Source organism: Sparus aurata, chromosome 5, assembly GCF_900880675.1.
Source record: "Sparus aurata chromosome 5, fSpaAur1.1, whole genome shotgun sequence".
In the NCBI taxonomy this organism is placed as follows: Eukaryota; Metazoa; Chordata; class Actinopteri; order Spariformes; family Sparidae; genus Sparus; species Sparus aurata.
In genome coordinates this window covers 6008023-6029571 of record NC_044191.1, presented here as the reverse complement: position 1 = coordinate 6029571, position 21549 = coordinate 6008023, and the positions used below count along the sequence as shown (strand labels likewise).

At 39.7% G+C, this 21549-nt stretch overlaps 1 protein-coding gene across 2 annotated transcripts in view; it reads right to left on the bottom strand.

Annotated features, from left to right (window-relative positions):
* The window catches only part of htra4 (HtrA serine peptidase 4), a 28413-nt gene extending 14272 nt beyond the window's left edge, over window positions 1-14141 (bottom strand). The window contains exon 1 of one of the 2 annotated variants that reach the window (XM_030416456.1): window positions 13279-14141. In XM_030416456.1, the coding sequence (XP_030272316.1) occupies window positions 13279-13876 (598 nt within the window). In that variant the 5' untranslated portion in view covers window positions 13877-14141. The remainder of the gene's footprint in view (window positions 1-13278) is intronic. The other variant, XM_030416455.1, reaches the window with a different exon arrangement.
* Between the last annotated feature and the right edge of the window lie 7408 nt (window positions 14142-21549).

Here is a 21549-nt window from a genome sequence, read left to right as displayed (position 1 = left end):
CCCTGATGACAACTCCAACATTCTTCTCTGCTAAGGACACAGTCACTGTTCTGAGGCCACCACACTCTCACCAATGCTGTGTTTACACAGTTGCACAAATTAACTTGTCTCGGCAGAAACAGTCTTAAATGCAAATTACATTAAGTCTATTGCCAAGAGCAAGTGTGGGAGAACACCAACTATTTTTCCTGGCAGTTAGCTCTACTAACAAATCAACAGTATGCTCGCTGTTGGCAGGAGTGCCCGTGACTCTATCGTCCCAATAACACTGTCAAGTAAATACAACATATACTTGAAAGGTCATCTTATCTGCTGTTATATCTACCATAAGTTCAAATCTGCTGATGGGATACAATGCAGAAAACACATATGTTTGAACATTTCAACACATGACATCTCAAATGTGTTTTATTTAAAAGAAAAGTTACATGTTTTAAACCTATAACGGTCTTCTCAACTAGAGAGCACATTTTTTCAGTTATGACATGTTGGAAAATAAGTTCTATAACAGTGATTCTAAAAAAGCTGGGACACTATGTAAAACATAGTGCAACCATTTGCCAACAAACTGCATTGGCAACAACAGTTTTACTTAAGTGTTCCTGAGCCCATATCTTATCCTTTACACAATCAGGTGTTTGACAAATAGGTAAACCTTGACACTTCCTTGCTTGTGTGCTTGTTGAGGATGCCCCTTTTATACAAACCCAGATAGCATACGGATGTGGGCCACTTCAGGCAATGATCCGGCACCATAGGCATTCTTCTGGCCCAGACAAAGCAGATGTGAACCTAAACTGGCCCACATAGTTAATGCTACATTTGGCCCAAATATCACAAAACGAATATGGCCCATCTTCGGCAAATATGTGGCAGAGTAGGCAATGGTTATTCTGTAAGTGAACCAAGGCTGGTCCACATGTGGTTCAGCACACGTGCCCCCCCGTTGTTGAAACGTATTTGGGCCGGTTTTGGCCGAAATATGGCTGGTTGGCATCCACTGATCTGGATGTGAGCCTAAAGTAGCCCACATATAAGGTAGCACACGTGGCCCACCTCTGTTGAAACATATTTGAGCCAGTTTTGGCCGAAATATGGCAAGTTGGCATCGACTGATCTGGATGTGAGCCTAAAGTGGCCCACATATAAGGTAGCACATGTGGCCCACCTCTGTTGAAACATATTTGGGCCAGTTTTGGCCGAAATATGCCAAGTTGGCATCGACTGATCTGGATGTAAGCCTAAAGTGGCCCACATATAAGGTAGCACACGTGGCCCAGCTACGTTAAAACATATTTGTGCCAGTTTTGGCCAAAATATGGCACAATCAACATTAGATGATCTGGACCTGAGCCTAAAGTGGCCCGCATATATGTTGCTATACTGACGTTAGGTAATGTCAGTATGTAAATATATAGGTGCCAGGAGCTGGCTATGGAGGTGGGTGAGAGGAGAATTTTAGCTAAGCCAATGTCTATCATGTACAACACCCTTCATCCCCATGTGCAGGACAAGCCGTCTGTTGCACCCATGATACAAGGAAAAACACCACTGTTCATAAAATATAGTACATCTGAGAGAAAAAAAGATATTACAACACAACAAGCGGATAGATAATTCTGGGAGTCGTTACAGAGTCTGATTAGTCGGACAAGTCTGACACTCTTTAATACCAGCAGGAATTAGCCAACATATAGTAGGCCTAGTCAAGTTTAACTTTTTTCTCTTAGTGCAATATATTTATATATTATCTCTCATATCTAAGAGTATAAATCATGTGCCTTGTTTGATGAATTTGTTGTTTGTTAATGAAACTTTCTCTGATATGGGATCAATAAAATCTTTTTTGTCTGAGATGTTGAATCTTACAGGTCGTCATTGCAAAAGAGAACTAGTTCTCAGTTGACTTACCTGGATAAACGAAGGTTAAATAAATCAAATAATTCATAAAAAAATAAATGTTAAGTCTTACAATAACGTAATGACCAACAATGTCTTTCAGTGTTTTCTCTGATTTGAGTATATGCACTAAATGCACAACATGAATGCACATACAAAAATAAGCTTCAGCTCATAAACAACTGTAAACCCGAACGTTCAAAGTAATTAAACATATTAAGTACTGTATACTCGAAGCTTTACAAAAAGTTCTACTAACTTAATTATGTCAAGTTGGTGTTTTTGGATTAAATGGAGCTATTTTGTGGATAAGTATGCATAACTTAAAAACATCACTTAAGCAAAACGTAATAGAATTAAGTAAAAACATGCTAAGAATGATAAAGTCCTGTTATTTATATTGTTTTAAATAGGGGTGATTTAAAAATAAACTTAATTTATATAGCACATGCTAAAACACAATAAAATCGATCATAACAAATAAATTGCAATCATAGCCTATTAAAACAGTAACAATTTGATTGGGGCAAATGGTCTGAAATGCATTTGACATTAGTGGGAGACAAAAAATGTATTTTATTGAATTTTCTGTATTTTTATTGGCATCAGTTTGATGTAGCCTATATATTTTTTTTATTTCTACTTAAGTGTTGTGCAGCTGCAGGGATAATTTTTTATTCCGAGTTAATTTCTGATTCACCCTCCGAAGCAGAAGGCGGCGCTGATGCGCACACTACGCTGATTCCTTACCGCTCTTTGAAAAAACGCAGAAGAAGAAAAGTTTGAACGTTGCAGAGACGGTTGGCGCCGGCTGGAAGCGACAGGAGGCAGAAAGCTCGACCTACTCGGCAGCAGTCAGGACTTACTGTAAGTGTTGAATGTTAATATTTATTCACTTTTACTTATTTAACCCCATGGATTGTAATAAAGTAATTTTACAGCAGAGGCAAAACTCCGCTAGCCACCATGGTGCTAACTAGCGAACCAATTACAATGAATGTAATGGTTAGCTGCTAGAACAAGCTAGCACATTACATTAAAGAGCATATTGCAGGTTAAATGTTTTATAAAATGCATGTGTAATCTGGTCCAAAAATGACCTTTTAAAAAGTTGATTGAGGATTTAAAATGTTATTCGAGACGTTAGAGGAGATATTTAACCAAAAAAGTGACAGTTTTGAGCAAAGCGCCAAAAACCGCTTTTTTTTCAACATCGCGTCATATTACGTAACGAGAGGGAGTTGTATGCTAGCAGCTGCCAGAGCTCAGTGTGGGAGTAGGTACGTTATCTGTCAGAGCGGTTGTGTTGTAGTAAGTCAGTGTGTTGTCAGTAGTTTTGGATTGCGTTAATTTACTATCAACATGGTAAATTATTGCGTTTGTGGAGGTTGTACAAACTCCAGCCTGTCAGGACACCGAGTCCACCGGTTTCCTAACAGGAAAAAAAACGGTGCTATCTTCGGTGCCTGGGTCCGTTTTGTGCAGCTGAAGAGACGGGACTTCTCCTCTGCGTCAGCTACGAAAAACGCGGTCGTGTGTGGCGCTCAATTCAGACCGGAGGATTATCATCCAAGCGACCTGTTGGAGTTCAACGTGGGATGCCGAAGCAAGAACCAGTTGCGACTCACCCCCGGAGCGGTGCCTTCGGTTCCCACAGCTTCATATGGACCGCTGTCAGCAGCAGCTGCTGGTGCTGCCGCCGGTGGGAGACACGGTCACGGATCAGGCAGAGACTCAGCTCGGCGTAAACGCGAACTGTGCACTGTAAGTCTTGTTTCTAACATTTGTTAACTACCTACTCACTCAACATAACGATTTAATTCACGAGAAGCAATGTGACATGTATAGGTTGTTGTAGAAGAGTGCAGCTAGCTTTCAACTCCCAAGCTAATAAGCGAGCAATGCCAGCTAACGCTAGCTAACGTTAGCTGGCTAACTTTTTTTTTTTTTTTTAATAGAACCTGTCTTATGCAAAGACACTCGGTTTGCTAATATTATAACCGTCAGATTTAGTTACAGCCCAGTGACCCTTTTTACACACAGTCATAATGTATTTAATCTGTTATATTTTGAAGGATTCAGGAGACATTGGCAGTGATGAGGCGGGAGAGATGACAGCCATTTCTGCTGCTGCAGCGGCAGTTGTCCCCACAGCATCAGACCTCTTCACTGGAGGCATTCCACTCCCTCATCCTGCACTTTGCACCAAAGCACACTGGCTTCTCATTCCTTGGGATGTAGAGCAGGTAGGTATGTGATTGTGAAAGTATGAGTACGGCTAAAACTATAGGTACAATTAATTGCAGTTATATTGTATTAGACTGCATGAGTTTTAGCTTGGTGAACCCTGTCAACGGTGATTGATTTATTCTATTTGAATACTTTGTTCTGTAAAATTGCCCTAGGTCACTACACAAGAAAAATTGGGTCTACAAATTTTCTACATGATGTTTTTACTTTTGGATTTATTCACACGTACAACTTTCTACTTTTTACTACAGACTTCTCTTGGTAGCTTTGCATTTAAATAGCAATGGCAGCAGAGAAGTTGCTCAAACCAGTGATGGTGAGGTGTGTTATGCGGTTCGCTACCCACGGTTTCGCCAAGGTGGCTGGGTAGTTCGCCCTGTCAAGGAAAAGCCATCATATGGTTAGCAGTTTCAGTCAGTTCCTAAATATAATTGTGTCAGTCCATAAGTCAGTGAATGTGATCAAAATTTTTTATCCTTCCCCCAGCATATGCATCAGCCCTCATGGAGTTTCTGAGAGTCGAATACTCCAGGTCACCACAGGCTCTACGAGAGCACAGCACAGTTCTGTCCTCCTCTGCACCTGCGCCCCTTTCCAGATCCCTACAGAAGATCAACAAGGATGAGGCTGTTGGCGTGTACCTTGCACAGCATTCACGATTCAATACAAGACGTTGATGCCCCCACAGAGGCTTGCCATACGCAAAGTACACACACAATGTGACTTTCTATATATTTTTTATATATTTGGCACATCTGCATAAAAGTTGCAATGTTGTGTTGTACAGAATGTGCCTAATTTTAACTATTTATGAATATAATTTATGAAGAACGTGTTTGTTAGCAGTCTTAACCATCAAATGAAGATCTGCTTGAGACGTACACACGAAAAATCAGACATTGCTTTTGAATTTTGTTTCAACAGAAGTATTTAAAAAACAAACAACAGAAAAAATGATGGTACCCTTAACTTCTTAAAATTTTAATTTATATTTTGTTGCACAACCTTTTGAGCCAATCACTGCAGTCAGGTGATTTCTGTAACTCTTAGTCATACTTCTGCACCTGTAGACTCCTTCGTCAGCAAACTGCTCCAGCTGACTCAGGTTTGAGGGCTCCTTCTCCCGACTGCATGTTCCAGCTCTTTCCACAGATGTTCAACAGGATTTAGATCAGGGCCCATCGAAGAAGCTACTCCAGAACAGTCCAGTGTTTTATTCGCAGCCATTCCTGGGTGTTTGTAGCTGCTGAGTGTTTTGGGTCATTACCCTGTTGGATGACACCTGTGACCCAAACTGGACTTTGTGACACTGAGCAGTACATTTGGCTTCTGAATGACTTGATTGTCTTGAGATTTCATTGAACCCTCCACAGATTGCATCTGTGTACAAAGAGCTGATGTTACCTAAAAAAAGCTTCAGTTTTGGTTCAAAAAGTTTCAGCAAAGACCAAAGGACATTCTCACAGAAGGCTTGTGGACAGATGAGACAAAGCGGGAGCCTTTTTGCACATCAGCTCTTTGTACACAGATGCAAAATGAAACATACAAGAACACTGTACCTACTGTAAACATGGATCAGGCTCAGTTCTGTTCTGGTTCTGCTTTGCTGCACCTGGTACACAGTGTCTTGAATCTGTGCAGGGTTCAATGAAATCTCAAGCCAAATGTACTGCTCAGTGTCACAAAGTCCAGTTTAGGTCACAGGTGTCATCCAACAGGGTAATGACCCAAAACACTCAGCAGCTACAAACAAAAAGGAATGGCTGCGAATAAAACACTGGACTGTTCTGGAGTAGCTTCTTCGATGAGCCCTGATCTAAATCCTGTTGAACATCTGTGGAAAGAGCTGGAACATGCAGTCGGGAGAAGGAGCCCTCAAACCTGAGTCAGCTGGAGCAGTTTGCTCACGAGGAGTCTACAGGTGCAGAAGTATGACTAAGAGTTACAGAATTCATCTGACTGCAGTGATTGGCTCAAAAGTTTTTGCAACAAAATATAAAGTTCCGATTAGGTTGAGGGTAACATCATTTTTGTCCAGGTCAATTTTCATTATTAATTGCCACAATTTTCTTTTAATGTATTGTTTGTCACCTTTGTCAGTTTCAAGTTATTTCAGTGATAATTGCAGGTTTCTCTTCAACAGGACCAATTTTGTCCATGTGTGTAAATGATCTACAATTTTGAACACATTTTCAGAGAAACACTTGGTAATTGTGATTTGTTTTTTATTATTAATTTCCACCCAAATGAGGCCCTTCAAAACCTTTATAATCCCCTCCTTCCTCTGGAAACTGCTTTCTAATGGCAGACACAACACAAGCAGGTAGAGGCTTTCTGATGTGCCTGCCCAGAATGCCATAGGCCCAGCGGACAATCTGCCTGCAAGCAGTGTATCGGTATTGCCTGGGGATAGGGACAAAAAATTACTACCTGTGACACAGGTAGTAATGAGTTTTTTTTTGTTTGTTTGTTTTTGCATTTAATTGTTTTTTATATACATGTATATATGCTGTATAATTTTAGATATTTAAAATTCTGTGTTGAGCCATATGAACTTTTGTTCTGTTACACTTGTGTACTAAATGACAATAATTCATGATATAAATATAAGCAACTTGTACTTCTTATGTATGTCTATGTGTATATACTGTGTGTGTGTGTATATATATATATATATATATATATATATATATATATATATATATATATATATATATATATATATATATATATATATATACATACATACATACATATATATATATATATATATATATATATATATATATATATATATATATATATATATATATATATATATATATATAAATGTATATATAAATATATATATAAATGTATATGTGTTCCTAATTAATTAGCCGGTGACTGTAAACAGCCAATTGATGAGTTGATATATATACATCAACTCATCAATTGGCTTCAAATTCTACATTTGTGAAGTGTAAACATTTTCACTGTTTGTAAATACTGCCAGGAAGGTTTCATTCTACTTCATATTTATTAAGTCATACAAAGTGATGGTGGTGTATTAGGGTGCATTATATTGACTGGTGCTCCTAATATTTCGCCCCTGTTGTGTGATTACCGAGTGAACACAATGTTAGAAACACCTTTCAATATACTGCACCTTTTACCATTATTTATAAAACTATTACACACACACACACACACACATACATATAGTGTTAAGAGAACAGAATAAGTGAAAGAAGTCCAAGTAATACATTATTTCTGCCCTGAACCTACTCATGTCTGCTGGCCTGGAGAGGTCCATGCTCCTGTCTGTAGTGCATGTAGGCTATCTGCAGGACATAAGGATTGAGGCAGCACGCCTCAAACCCTGGGTGCTGTGTTAGACACTGCACTTCTAGCCTGGGGGTGACGGTGTCCACTAAGGCCCAGTCGGCATCTACCTCTCTGCAGCACATACTCTCCTCGGTTGTGGACATGGACTCGCATTTCCCACACGACACAAGCACCAATCAAATAAAAGGTGTGTCAGGACAGTGTTTATCTCGCCTTTTTCTCACTCTCTTTCTTGCTGACGGTGACGGTAAAGCGCTACTAACGAGTATGAGACAGGACGTAAACAAACTCTTTAGTTTCTGTTATTGGTACTGTAAGTGTCAATACTCGGGCCTGTTTTAGATAACCAATGCTAGTTTTTATTGCCTGATACATGATCGTAATGTGTCGGGGGGTGGAAGAGACTGTCGTTATCGCCGTCAGCGGGGGGAAGCGTCCGTTCGTCTGTCCGTCCCCCGGCTCCTCGCCGTCAGCCGGGAAGCGCTTTTTTTTTACGAGAAGACCGCGGCAGCCCACTAACACTCTATCAAGCAGCGCCGCTGTTCCACTGTCTAGGGAGAACCCTGTGTGATATGAGCACAGCATTCATATCCGTAGCTAATGAGTATAATCTAACACCGGTCTCTCACCAAAAGACCTGCCCTACTCTCCACTGATTCTCCTGACACCACAGCTCTATCTCTCTCCTCTGGCCATTAATTCTTCCCCCAGTCTCTCTCTACTCTCTGGGTTGCACAACGGGTTCGTAGTTATACGGCTGTGGTCCGTCATATGTGTAATTGTACACATTTAAAGTTTCCTCGGGGTCAGAACCGGCACCAGAATTCATTGTTTTCCTATTGTTCAAATCGACCGCTCTCCCTCTGCCTACGTCACTTCCGGTCAAGCGTTTTCAAATGCGGAAGTAAAATTTTATCACAAAAACGGCCACCAACGCCTAAATACGGCATGCATAAATACAATTTTGATAAAAAAATGTTCCTACATTATTTTTCTAAACATTGATGTAAGGCGGGGTCTAACCTGCAATATGCACTTTAACATTAACACAGCTAACATTAGCTAACCTAGGTTACAACCTGATCTCTCAGAGGATCCAAGCTCACAAACAGTATATTTTGATATGTGATGAATGTATTTCCCATCATTGTATCTCTCTGTTCCAGTTTCAAGAAGTTAAGACAGAGTTAAGGAAGATAACTGGAGATATGATAAAGATACCAGGTAATCCAATGAATAAATTCTTATATCAACCACAACTCCCCCCTCTCTAAATAACAATAACTTTATTTTTTTTTTCACAGACAATGTTTTAATGTGGTAACCCTAAATCATACGCACTCCCGCATACACATATCATCGTTTATTCTTCTTGCCAATTTGGTCAAAATAAAACTTTTTGCCGTCTTCAATTCAACAAGCCATCAATGTGTTCTGTTCATACATACCATCTTCCTAATTGATATTTAACCTTTTGCACTGCACAGATGTTATTTTACTTAACAAAAAGAAAGATGATTGGTCTAAAGAGTCCAAAATTTAAATCAAGATTTGTCTTAAAAACTTGTTAAAAACTAAAAGTTTACTTGAGCTATTTTCCATCTATAGATGTTATATAAAACAAATTGTTTTGAGGAAAACATGTTGTCATTTTAAAGCAGTGATAGCTGTAGTCCGTGATAATATTTTGATAAGCTAATAGTAATTAACTTGTTATATTAAGTAGTAAGTGTAAGCAATTCTGTTTTAAAAGTTTTAGATGGTGGTCTAAACTTTATCATCTCTTTCTTTGCCTTTTAGGTTGCTGGTTCCAAAATGATCTGGACGTGTAAGTTGTGCGCAGCTTCTTTCACCTCCAAAATACAGTTATTTAGATACTACAGGCTGCAGCACAGCCATTATTACAGAATCAGCCCTCTTCCACATCTCTATACTGATTGCATTTGTACGTTTCCCCCTCATTAGAAAGATGATGGAGACCACATTTTCCCTATGCCTACAGACCATAGTGATGTCCTGCCCAGCAGTGAACAAGCTCATGGACCTCTGGCCTGCTCTCAAAATAGAATCTGAGGTAATATGGATCAGCTCTCTTTTTTAAAGTGAAAATTGTGGTTCTTACTCATTTGGCCGCTATTTTCTGCTTCATAAATGTGTGCTAGATTCTTCAAATTGAACTGTTTTTTTTAAGTGACGTTGCTGTATTCTCCTGCTGTTATTTCGATGTAGTTGTATGCAGAGGGTGTGTTTGATGAAGCTGCTTTACTCCAGCTCACTTTGCTTGTTATCAATCCCATCTTTCATTTTTGTCTGAACAGAATGAGGTTGAGCAAGCAGATATTGGGTCAGTGATCAGACATCATATCAACTATAGCTTCAGATTAATTGTAAATAAAAACAGACTATGGATTTAAGTTTTGAAAGACATCAACACAATATTGTATAACTTTTATATCATTTTACAGGGCCATTTTTGTTTGGTCTCCTGATAATGTTTTGTGTTTTGTACTTCACTGCCACCATATTCAGTAACCACAGTACTGCTTTACTGAGTCAACAAAATATGTTTTTTTTTTGTGTATTTCTTCAAGGGCCACAAGAAGATGAGCCATGATGTTGGACCCAGGCAAGATTTTTTTGGAGCTTCTCCACTGTTCCACCTTTTTCCGTGGTTCCACTGATTTGGGCCTGAATTTTGTTTTGTTGTCTCACAGGTTAAAAAAAAATTAAAAAATCATAGTCCTCTTCTGTTCACCAGTTGTTTCTCATGTCTGGTCATTTCTTCAATTCTTCAGTAGGTTTCTTCATCTTAGACCCCCAGATGAGTCCCAACAAGGCTGGACTTGTCACCATTCAACACAGTATCTGGGGGTACCAGAATGGCATGTAGCCACAAATTCAGACCAGTTCTGGTTTATTGTATTTGTTCATATTTGACATAAAACTTTATTATGGTTTGGTTGTGACTCCTTATGTGTGCAGGCTAGACAAGTTCATAGACTGTAAACCAGTTCTGGTTAAGTCTGAGAGCCCATTTGAGTGAGTTCTAATGTATATGGTCAGCTCTTGGTTGATATAGCAAAATTCTTCTGGTCCATATCTGGCCCACACCTGACATGTTCATCCGGCCCACATACCACATGGAATGATGGCACTTGGGCGCTCTGCTTCTGTTTGCCAAAAGTGGGCAACAACCAAACCAACACACTGCCAGATGTCAGCCAAGAAGAGACCCAATAAACCAGCACTCACCCAAATGTGGGCCACTGTGCATTTTTACTCTGGCCCACCTACCACATGGAATCATGACACTTGAGTGGTCAGCCTAGTCATAACGCTACGTAGTAGGGGTGTCAACGTTTACAATTTCTTCTACACGTGTAAACGGGGCTTCTAACCGACGTGTAACCGGTTACACGTCGGTGGGCCAGAATAAAAATGCAGAATAAAAATGCACAGTGGCCCACATTCGGTTGAGTGCTAGGTTATATGGTCTGTTTTTGGTTGACATCTGGCATTGTGATGGCTTGGTTGTGGCCAACTTTTGGCAAACATAAGCGGAGCGCCCAAGTGCCATCATTCCATGCGGTATGTGGGCCGGATGAACATGTCAGGTGTGGGCCAGATATGGGCCAGAAGAATTTTGCTATCTGGCCCACATTTGGTTGAGTGCTGGTTTATATGGTCTGTTTTTGGCTGACATCTGGCATTGTGATGGCTCGGTTGTGGCCCACTTTTGGCAAACAGAAGCGGAGCGCCCAAGTGCCATCATTCCATGCGGTATGTGGGCCGAATGAACATGTCAGGTGTGGGCCAGATACGGGCCAGAAGAATTTTGCTATCTGGGAAACTACGATATTGTCACCTGTTGTTTCACCGCTGAAGCTGTTTACCTCAGTAATGTTCTGAACAGATGTTTCTGGAGCATTCTACAACTTTCCACGTCTTTTGTTGCCCCTGTCCCAACTTGTTTGAAAAGTGCTGTTGGCGTCAAATTAAGAATAAGAAAATATTTACTGAACGTTAAACATATTGCCATAGCACCACTTTCAAATGAGTGTTTGTCAAAAAGGATTAGCGGATTATCACATTCTGTTTTGTCTTTACACAGCGTATCAGTGTTTTGGAATCGGGGTTCTACTTAAAGGTACCATGTGGCAGGCCTCTAGGAGAGCTATGGAGCAATGTTTTTATTAGTGGGTCCCTATGTGGGTGCCGTTTTTCACATTTATGCTGCCAGTTTATTCAACTGGTTGATAGTGGAAAAGTCTTAGCAGTCAAAAACCAAAGCGCATAGTAGCAGACCAAAAAATGCAGTTCAGTAGTAGAGTGTACACTTGCAAACAAAGATGTAATCAGTGTTGGGGCTCGTTACTCAAAAATGTAATATATTACACATTACTCTCAAAAACAGTAATGCCTTACATTACATGATTACACCCTGAAGATTATTTTTCTCACGTTCAACAAATTCAAAGTAATGTTTGTATCTCCAACCGTCAAAAGTGGCTTTAAGCAGCGGGGGGACAGGCAGGTCGCATGCAGCAGCATGTTCTGCGCGTGTTGTTGACGCTGCTATTGTCATCCCATCTCCCTTTGCGGGTGGCAACTAACCAATCGGTGATGGTGAAAGATACCTCGTGCCAAACCCCAATCAATCACTGTTACATTATCAACGGACGAAAATATCGAAGCTATTTTCAGACATTAATAAGGAAGGAAATGCATTCAACACATTTGTTTGACCTCAAAGATTAATATGTGTTTTCAAAGTAATATTAAAGTTATAATATTCAATATTATAACTTTTGTATGTTTACAAGAAAACTGCACAGGGCACGTTTAATCAGACAGGTTAAGTCCACCTTAAGTATGTAATGCTGAAGAGAAAAGCTAGCAGCATGGTAATGTTGGTCTGGCGGTTGGTAAGTCACCATTAGGTTCAGACTTTGATCTCACAAGCTAATGGACAGATTGATGTGACATTTATGGTGCCCAGATGATGAATCTACTGGCTTTTGTGATCTTCTCATGGATTCTTCTAGCATGCTTTTAACTGTCCAATACTTTGGTATATGACCAAATACCTACAAAACGAATGACGGCTTCAGTTGTACCTAATATTTTGTGCTAATTAGCAAATGCTATCATACTGACAGGCCAAATTAAGACGGTAACTGGTAGACATTATACATTCATTCATTATTCACATTCATCATCCACCAAGGTTTCAGGATAATAAAGATGATGCTATCATTGTAATTTGTATGATTTCTGAACGATTTCAAGAAGCACAGATAGTAATCAAATAAATCCAGGGTGACACAAATTGCAGCTCGGTAAAGTTCCATGGCGTATTTCTCAGTAGAAAGAGAAAACGTATAATGCCCAGTGTCATTTTGGCACTCTTCCCGTTTTGTGAGGCTGTTTCAATTCAAGAATGCCACTTCTTTTTTCCTGTCCTAGGCGATAATATTAACCGTCTGTTTGTCTATGGATCATGTCACACACCCTCTGTATATATAATATAACGTTATTATTATTATTATTATTATTATTATCATCATCATCATCATCATCATCATCATCATCATCATTATTATTATTATTTTTATTATAATTATTATTTTACTATTTGTAGTAGCCAAGTAGAAACAGAAGTAAAAGAAGTCAAATAATGACTGTAATAGTAGCATTGACATTTTAAGGCCTATGTGCCATTGATCAACAATCATTGTCATTAATTGTAATGTCAACTTAAATTACGATATTCTATTGTACAAAAAAGGTCACACCACTCACCTGACTCACACCAGCCCCTCTGGATGAAGATGACCGGGGGGATCTCACCGAGCTCGGCTCTCCTGTTCTCGGCTTTCAGGCGGCAGATGCTGGGGTAAGTCCTGCCGTCGCTGCCACACACCGGGCCAGATGAAGCGCAGACACAGGTGCTGTGGAGCCCACCGTGCTTCTCCCGTACAGGGTCGCACCGCAGCCCGTCACCACAGGGGATTGGGCCACAGGTTTCACCTTCCCCGGCCGCGCACACTACGCAGCAGCCGCATCTGTCCTTCAGCTGCTCGTAGTAACAGGCATGCGCTAGGACGGGGCACTGAGAGGCATCGCAGACCTGAGGGCAACTTTGTTTTTTGCGCAGCACACCTGCATGAACTGCGGAGGTGAGGAGAGTGAAGTAAACTACAAATTTCATTATGACATCGAATCGATGCACAGTAAAAAGTCTTCCTCTTTTTGTCGACTCTGCAGGTGTAACTACAACGTCCCGATGCTTGTATCCATACTGGTGAAGTTCATTGTGGTACACAACCACAGATATAAGTGCTCTTTCATAGCCTATGGGAATGGCTAAGTGCCAGTAGTTATCTTCTTGTAGCAGCATGTTGATCCTGTTTTTTGCTCCTTGATCGTGTATGCTGTGTTATTATGAAACCTCTATGGAATGTAGCTGAAACAGGCTTGGTGTATGTTTTTTCCAGGCAGGGGTCTTAAACTGCCCCCTCCTGGACGAACTTACCACTGGGCAACTTCTGAGGTGACAATTTTACTTTATTTCTTGACACCTGACAGCACTTCTATTTATATTTTCTTCATATTTAACAAAGAAATGCAAACAGAAGTATACATCTGTGTTCACATTAGTGATTTAACAGTATAAATCTTTTGTCCGATTAAATAACTTATTGCACGGGGCATCCCGCGGTAGTTGGTGTTCCCAATGGTCTGATACCAATTACATGTCTTGCTCGCCCTCCCTCCTTATTGACTACCATTGCAAACTTCCAGAAGCATCATCTCCGTGCAGTGGTAATTTAGTATACTTAGTGTTTTTTTTGGAAGTATACTTTTAAAGGGTGTAATTACTTGTATGTCTTTAGTAGGACATTAGAGTATGCTTGAATAAAGTGTATTTTGATTCCACTTCATTGTAAGTGTGTTAAAGTATCTTCCATGTCATGGGGCGCACAGAGTGTGCACAACAGACTTCCATCGACTGAGCTGGCTAACCTCCAGTTTAGCACACGGCTAACTCAAATGAAAGGCTCAAATTAAGAGCGAAAGGAGTCAGAAGCATTTTTCACCATGTTAGCTCATGGGAAAAGTATTTTTGGTGCCCAGTGCATTACTTGACGATGTAATTACATGGTTTGGCCACTACGAATACTGGTTTTATGGGCTCTTTCTTGGGGCTTGTGTCATCTGCCTACACTGAAAAAAGTGTAACATGCAGTTGTTCATTCAAACTAATAACTGCCATTTAAAACAGGACAAAATTATTGATTTGATTGTGAAACTCATTCTTTTTGCATTTAGAGACATCAAGTTTGATCTATACTGAACTAAATATACGTCCAAAGGACCCAAAACAATGTATTTGATTTCTATCAATTTGTTTTTTTTTCTTCATGACCTGCAGGTAATATTTTTAGTTTGAGTCGAATGTGAATTGCGCGTGCACATTGCACACTGCACAGTCAGAGCACATGTCAAGTCCCGTAGCTCTCTTTCTTGTAGCCAAGACGCACCATTTGACATCGCGAATATCATTTACTTAAGTAGCAAAGCAGTTGCTGATAATTAAAGATTTAGTGTTCTAGTCTAGGGTTACTCACATATTGACCAGACAATATCTGCCCTCTTTTAGATTAGGCAGTCGGCCTTTTAATGTTAAATATGTTGCATATGGTTCAAATGTTAAAGATGAATAAATACATTTAAAGTGATCTGTTGGCCAAGTGTCTTGTGGTCCCTTGTGGACTGTGGCGCAAAGACTCTTGGGTATTCTGTTAGAGTTGGTGTAATTATGGTTCGTGAATGTGTTTGAGAATAAGATGATGTGTAAGACAGTTGCGGGTTAATTCATATTCACATTAAATTGTGTCGAGTTAACAAAGATGATATAATGTTGGTACCGTGAGTGAAGGCATGTTTGCCGGGAGAGACTTCCCGTACTGATACGCTGTCCATGCATACTCAGAAATTTGGTGAATCTCTGATTAGAGCTTTCTAATATATAGTCTATGTACTCCTTGTGGGTTAACTGCTATAGTCTTTTTTTAAAGACTTTATGAGATGGAAAATACAAGTTATCTTAAAGTAAGGTCAAATATAATGTGAAAAATAGTTTGGTTATATGGGATTGAGTTAAGTGGTGTCAATGCAAACATTAATTCATGTTATTTTAATTAAAAGTGAATACATTAGGTTGGTTCAATTTCAATTTATTAGTTTGGTTCAATAACTAAAATGTTAAGAAAATCATTTGGATCAAGGCAAAGAATTAAAGGTCCCATATCATAAAAAAACATGTTATAAGCTGGTCCTCCCTGAGCCTGCCAACTCCCAGAATGAGGAAAACAAGCGAGTCCTGCATGGTCTCTGCAGCCCACCCACTGGTAACACGGCGCTCCTACAGGCTGTTCAGATTCTGCTCCTTTCGTTACGTAACGAAAGGAGTCATTATCATAGGCCAACATTCTCTGAGCGGTGATAGGAGATATCTGAGAGGGGGGCGTTCATCCCTGAGGTGAAGTTCGGTGTGTCCAGCGGAGAGACAGCAGTGTTTCGCAACGTTGTCGCTCAGAGCTAGGCACTACTCTGTTGTTGGTTGTATAAATCAACATCAGTGCCTATATTCTGTCCCAGCTACAGAACAACAGAAGAGACCGTGGTTGTGTTTCATTTTTAAGGACAACGTGCCGTCTGCGGTTCGTGTTAGCTTTTATGTGTGTGCTAACCACTTCACATCGGACTGCTTCAGTAATGAGTGTCAGTACAACACTGGCTTTGCCTTGACACTGACCCTCGTTAAAGGATCAGTCTCAACCATACCGGACCCAGCAACTGCACCAGAGCCACCAATAATAGTATTTACAGTTGCCGACGAGTTTGGTGAAGTCAGCTGAAAATTGGCTAACTGGTTAGCTCCACTTCGGTCCGCTATGCAATGGCGTTTGAAGCGAGTTTGATGTTAATAATATTACGATGGAGCTTGGTTGTCACGGTAGAAAGTCTGGAAACATGTGCAGACTGGAGACAGAGACGATGCGAACAGTGTCCAAGAGTTTGGGAGACTGTGTTGGAGACAAACACAGCTTTCGCTAGCTGCTAGCCATTAGCTACATGGCAGTAACTGTAACAACACATACAAACAAGCTAACATTATTCAGCCACACTAACCATTCTGAAATGTCCTGCTGCTGCCGCAGAGTCTGTACTTCTTTCAGAGTCTCTCCTTCTGGGTCCGATTCTGGGTCCAACGGGTTTGGTTGAACGAAAAAAAATCTCTGCGAGCCTTAGTGTTACATCCACCATAACCATTAGGGCGTGCCTCTCCCTGTGAGTGACTAGCAGGCAAGGCTCCCCAAGTAGGCATTGACAGACAGAGCTTATTAGCATTTAAAGGTGCAGGCACAGAAACAGACTGCTCTGAATAAAGCGCAGCAGAGCGACTTTTAGACAGCTGGAATTCAGGACCACGCATGTGTTTGGGGCAATACATATCGAATACACAGTTGTTGGACCTCTGACAGCTGTGTGAAATTGATGAAAAACTGATTAATATGGGACCTTTAAGGTTGGGTCAAGTGCAGTATTATTGTTTACATCAACATAAAATAATCAGGTCATAAGAAGTAACTCAATTCAGATTCTGTGAAGTCAAATATTTTAGATGTGATATCTGGACATAATTTTTTTTAAATTTGAGCAAGGTTATACTTCTTTCAGTATAACTGCCATTTTTATTATCAGGGAAAATACCTCCTTTTTTATCAAACATTTACAGAAATCTACAAGATTGTTCTGCACACAAAATGTATGGTCACATTTGATGTTTTTATTTATTGGTAAAGAAATGTCTTTGTGAGGAACCTTCTAATATGAGCCATAATGGTCAATTATTGCCTTTTTTGTAAGACTACAAAACTGCACTATAATAATACACCTTGAGCAGTGTTGCTCTCCCCTGGACTCTTTGTGAGTGGAATCTTTGTGAGTGGATTCTTTGCTACGTCCTCATTCTGCTGAACGAAGCTGCCCTGAACAGAGGAATTTGGATTGGAGTGCATGGTGAGTTAACCAAAACAATTCACATGAGCAGAGGAGAGTGAGCTTTTGCTAACTGCTAACTACAAGCCTGCATTTCTGAAAGCTATTTTCATCTGAATTTTATTACTAGTATTTCAGCATTTTTTACATTACATTTTGATAGGATGGTTTTAATTTCCTCTATTGTCTGACAGTTGACCTGTTTGTTAATTCATACTACTTGGAACAGCCAAGCTCTCATTTCAGCATCAGATTGTATTCATGAGCACACCCTTTATCTCACACAAATCCATTAAACCTGTATTAAAAAAGAATGTGGATTACCAACTTTCTGCGAATAAAATCTGGCTGTTCCTATATTGAATTCCGAATCCCAGCTGTGACAACTGAGCTGTGGGGTTTAGTTGTCAGTTTACAGTTTTTCTCGATTGTTTACACGCATTTTCTGAAAGCATGCCTCATGCTCTGAGAACACACAAATCAAAAAACACACACACAATGGGCAAAACCCCTCAATTCTCCTGCAAAATGAAACTTTACATTCAAAACAATTTTATTTTTTCTCAAAATGGTATTTTGTTTTTAAATGACACAAACCATCATATGAATAGACATTTATAAGAACTAGTTGAACACTGATCTTCTCAATGTAGAACACTATGATAAATGGAAAACACTTCTTCATTTATCATAATGACTTAGGCCTTTTTTGTTCAGTGTTACACTTACTACAGTCAGTACATGCATAAGTGTGTTGTAAAATATTTGAGAATATTGTTTTTATACTCAGAACACACAAATATACGGTAAAAGATATATTTAATTTTTTCCACAAAAACAATGTACACAATGTACATCCCAACCAACACAAAGTTGCATATACAACAATATACGGTCTACATACAAAACAACAGAAGAATTTACTGTACACATTTACAGTAAAAAAAAAAGAAAAAAAAAAAAAAAATACTGTGCAGCATGCTCTTCTCTGTTTCAGTCTGGCCCAGGCATGTGCACACATAAGGCCCAAAGGGTGCTTGAGACCCTGCCCTTTGTGCCTCGTACTCTAAAGTGCCCTTTTTGTGTGTGTTTTTAATGAATACATAAATTCCTGTTGTGCAAAGGGATGCCAAAAAACGGCGGTATAAAAATTCCACGGTTACCGTACGTATTTCCTGGTAATATGGTGTTGTGAGTGTGTTGAGCCTATAAAACCGCTTCTCTGTCTGCTGCGGTTCTGCTCTCTCTCTCTCTCTCTCTACGAACGGTCGCTACTTTCAAATTAAAAGCCCCCCGCTAAGAACCCAGTTCTAAACACCACTGGGGTGCAATGTAAAGCTTTTATTTTGAAGACAGAGAGAGAGAGAGAGAGAGAGAGAGAGAGAGAGAGAGAGAGAGAGAGAACTGTACAACACCACACATTCATACAGATGGAAATCAGACAGCATGGAGAGCTACCAAAAGGCATTTGAAAATTCCAAAATCCAAAATTCAATCGATCTATTTCTTTCTGAAATATTTCCCCATAATAATGATTTTGTAAACACTGCTGTGGGCAAAATTAACGCAATTTTTGATAAATTGGCAAAGTTATCACACTTGAAAACATCTAATCATAAACCAAAACAAACACACAATAACAACGACTGCAAAAATATAAGGAAAACTTAAAGAAAGTTATCAAACGAAAAACAAAGAGACCCAAATAACCAAAATATACGCCTTTGTTACTATGACACCTTAAAACAATATAAACACACACTGAGAGCTAAGAAAGACCAACACACCAGAACCCAGCTCTCTGAAATAGAAGAATCTTTAGAGTCAAACCAGTTCTGGCAGAAGTGGAACACTCTAAACAATACACAACAAGATCAATTGGCAATACAAAATGGCAGCATTTGGATGAATTATTTTACTGAGTTATACAGCAATTTTGCAAAGAACAGTGACCAAAACACACGTCAAGTGGAAAACTTTAGAATTAGTAATTAAAGACAACCAAAACCCTCTAGATGCTTCAATAACAAAGCAGGAACTGACGGAAAGCATCCAATCCCTGAAAGCTAAAAAGGCCTGTGGAGTCGACAGCATCCTAAATGAAATGATTAAATATTCTTTCTGACCATAAATTAAAATTGGCTATACTCAAACTTTTTCATATAATTCTAGCAGTTGGCACTTTTCCTGACATATGGAATAAAGGTTTAATAACACCACTTTATAAAAATGGAGATAAATATGACCCTAATAATTACCGTGGAATCTGTGTAAATAGTAACCTGGTAAAAACATTTTGCAACATTATTAATAAAAGACTTATCAGTTTTATCAATGACCAAAATGTTTTGAATAAATGCCAGATTGGATTCTTACCAAATTTTCGCACAACAGACCACATCTATACCCTCCACACCCTGATTGAGCAAGAATTAGACAAGAAGAAAGGAAAGGCCTACGCATGTTTTGTTGACTCCACAAAGGCCTTTGATTACATCTGGCATGAGGGTCTTTTCGACAGACTGCTCAACAGTGGCATTGGAGGAAAAACATATGATGTAATAAAATCTATGTACACAAACAGTAAATGTGCAGTTAAAATAGGAGACAAACAAACAGCCTTCTTACCCCAAGGGTGTGGGGTGAGGCAGGGATGCAACCTCAGTCCAATCCTGTTCAATTTATACATCAATGAATTTGCATGTCAATTAGATCAATCCACGGCACCTGGTCTCAATCTGAATGGCACAGAAGTTAAGGGTCTCCTGTACGCAGATGACCTGGTGTTGCTGTCACCAACAAAAGAAGGTCTACAGCAGCACCTCAACCTCCTGCATACATTCTGTCAGTCCTGGGCTCTGACAGTTAACCCAAAGAAAACCAAAATTATGATCTTCCAGAAGCAGTCCAGAAGTCAGGACAACACACACAATTTCTATTTGGACACCACTTAATTACAACATACAAAAAACTACACATACCTTGGCCTCAACATAAGCTCTACAGGAAGCTTTAACTTGGCTGTGAAAGATCTGACAGACAAAGCAAGAAGAGCTTTCTATGCAATTAGAAGAAATATCAAACTGGACATTCCAATTAAAATCTGGCTTAAAATTTTCCAATTTGTATTAGAACCGATAATTCTCTATGGCAGTGAAATTTGGGGACCAAAACTAAATCATGAAATTGGCAAATGGGACAAAACAATAATAGAATCTTTCCACACAGAGTTCTGTAAGAACATCATGCACGTCCAGAGAAAGACAGCAAACAATGCATGTAGAGCAGAACTCTGCCAATTCCCCCTCATATTGAAAATACAAAAAAGAGCAATTACATTTTACAATGAACTAAAACCTAGTGATCCCCAGACATACCATCACAAAGCCCTAACCTGCCAAGAGCTGAAGCCAGAGAAGAGTCCCCTCAGCCAGCTGGTCCTGAGGTTCTGTCCAGACAACCCAACATGGCCTGGACAGCCTCGGGACCACAACACCAAGCCAATCAGACCAAACCAAATTATCAACCAACAAAAAGAAATCTATATCGCATACTGGAAGGAAACAACTAAAACACAGAGTAAATTAAAATGTTATCTGACCCTAAAAATAAACTTCACATTAGCAAATTATCTGAGCACAGTAACAGATCCTAAATTAAGAAAAGCCTTGACTATGTACAGACTCAGTGAACACAGCCTGGCTGTAGAGAAGAGTCGGCACAGACAGAGCTGGCTGCCAGAGGAGGAGAGACTCTGCTCCCACTGTGACCGACAACAGGTCGAGTCAGAATTGCACTTCCTCACCTCATGCCCCAAATACCAGGCTCTGAGAAATCAACACTTTCCCAAAATAATACAAATACACCCTGAATTTGAACACACAACAAACATAGAGACTTGTTAGTCTTTCGTGGTTCCACTGGTAGGGGAGACCGGGGCTTGTTGTCACATGGGTAAGTTGTCACATTGCAATTATCCTTTCCACCAGGGGGTGCAACTAAAAA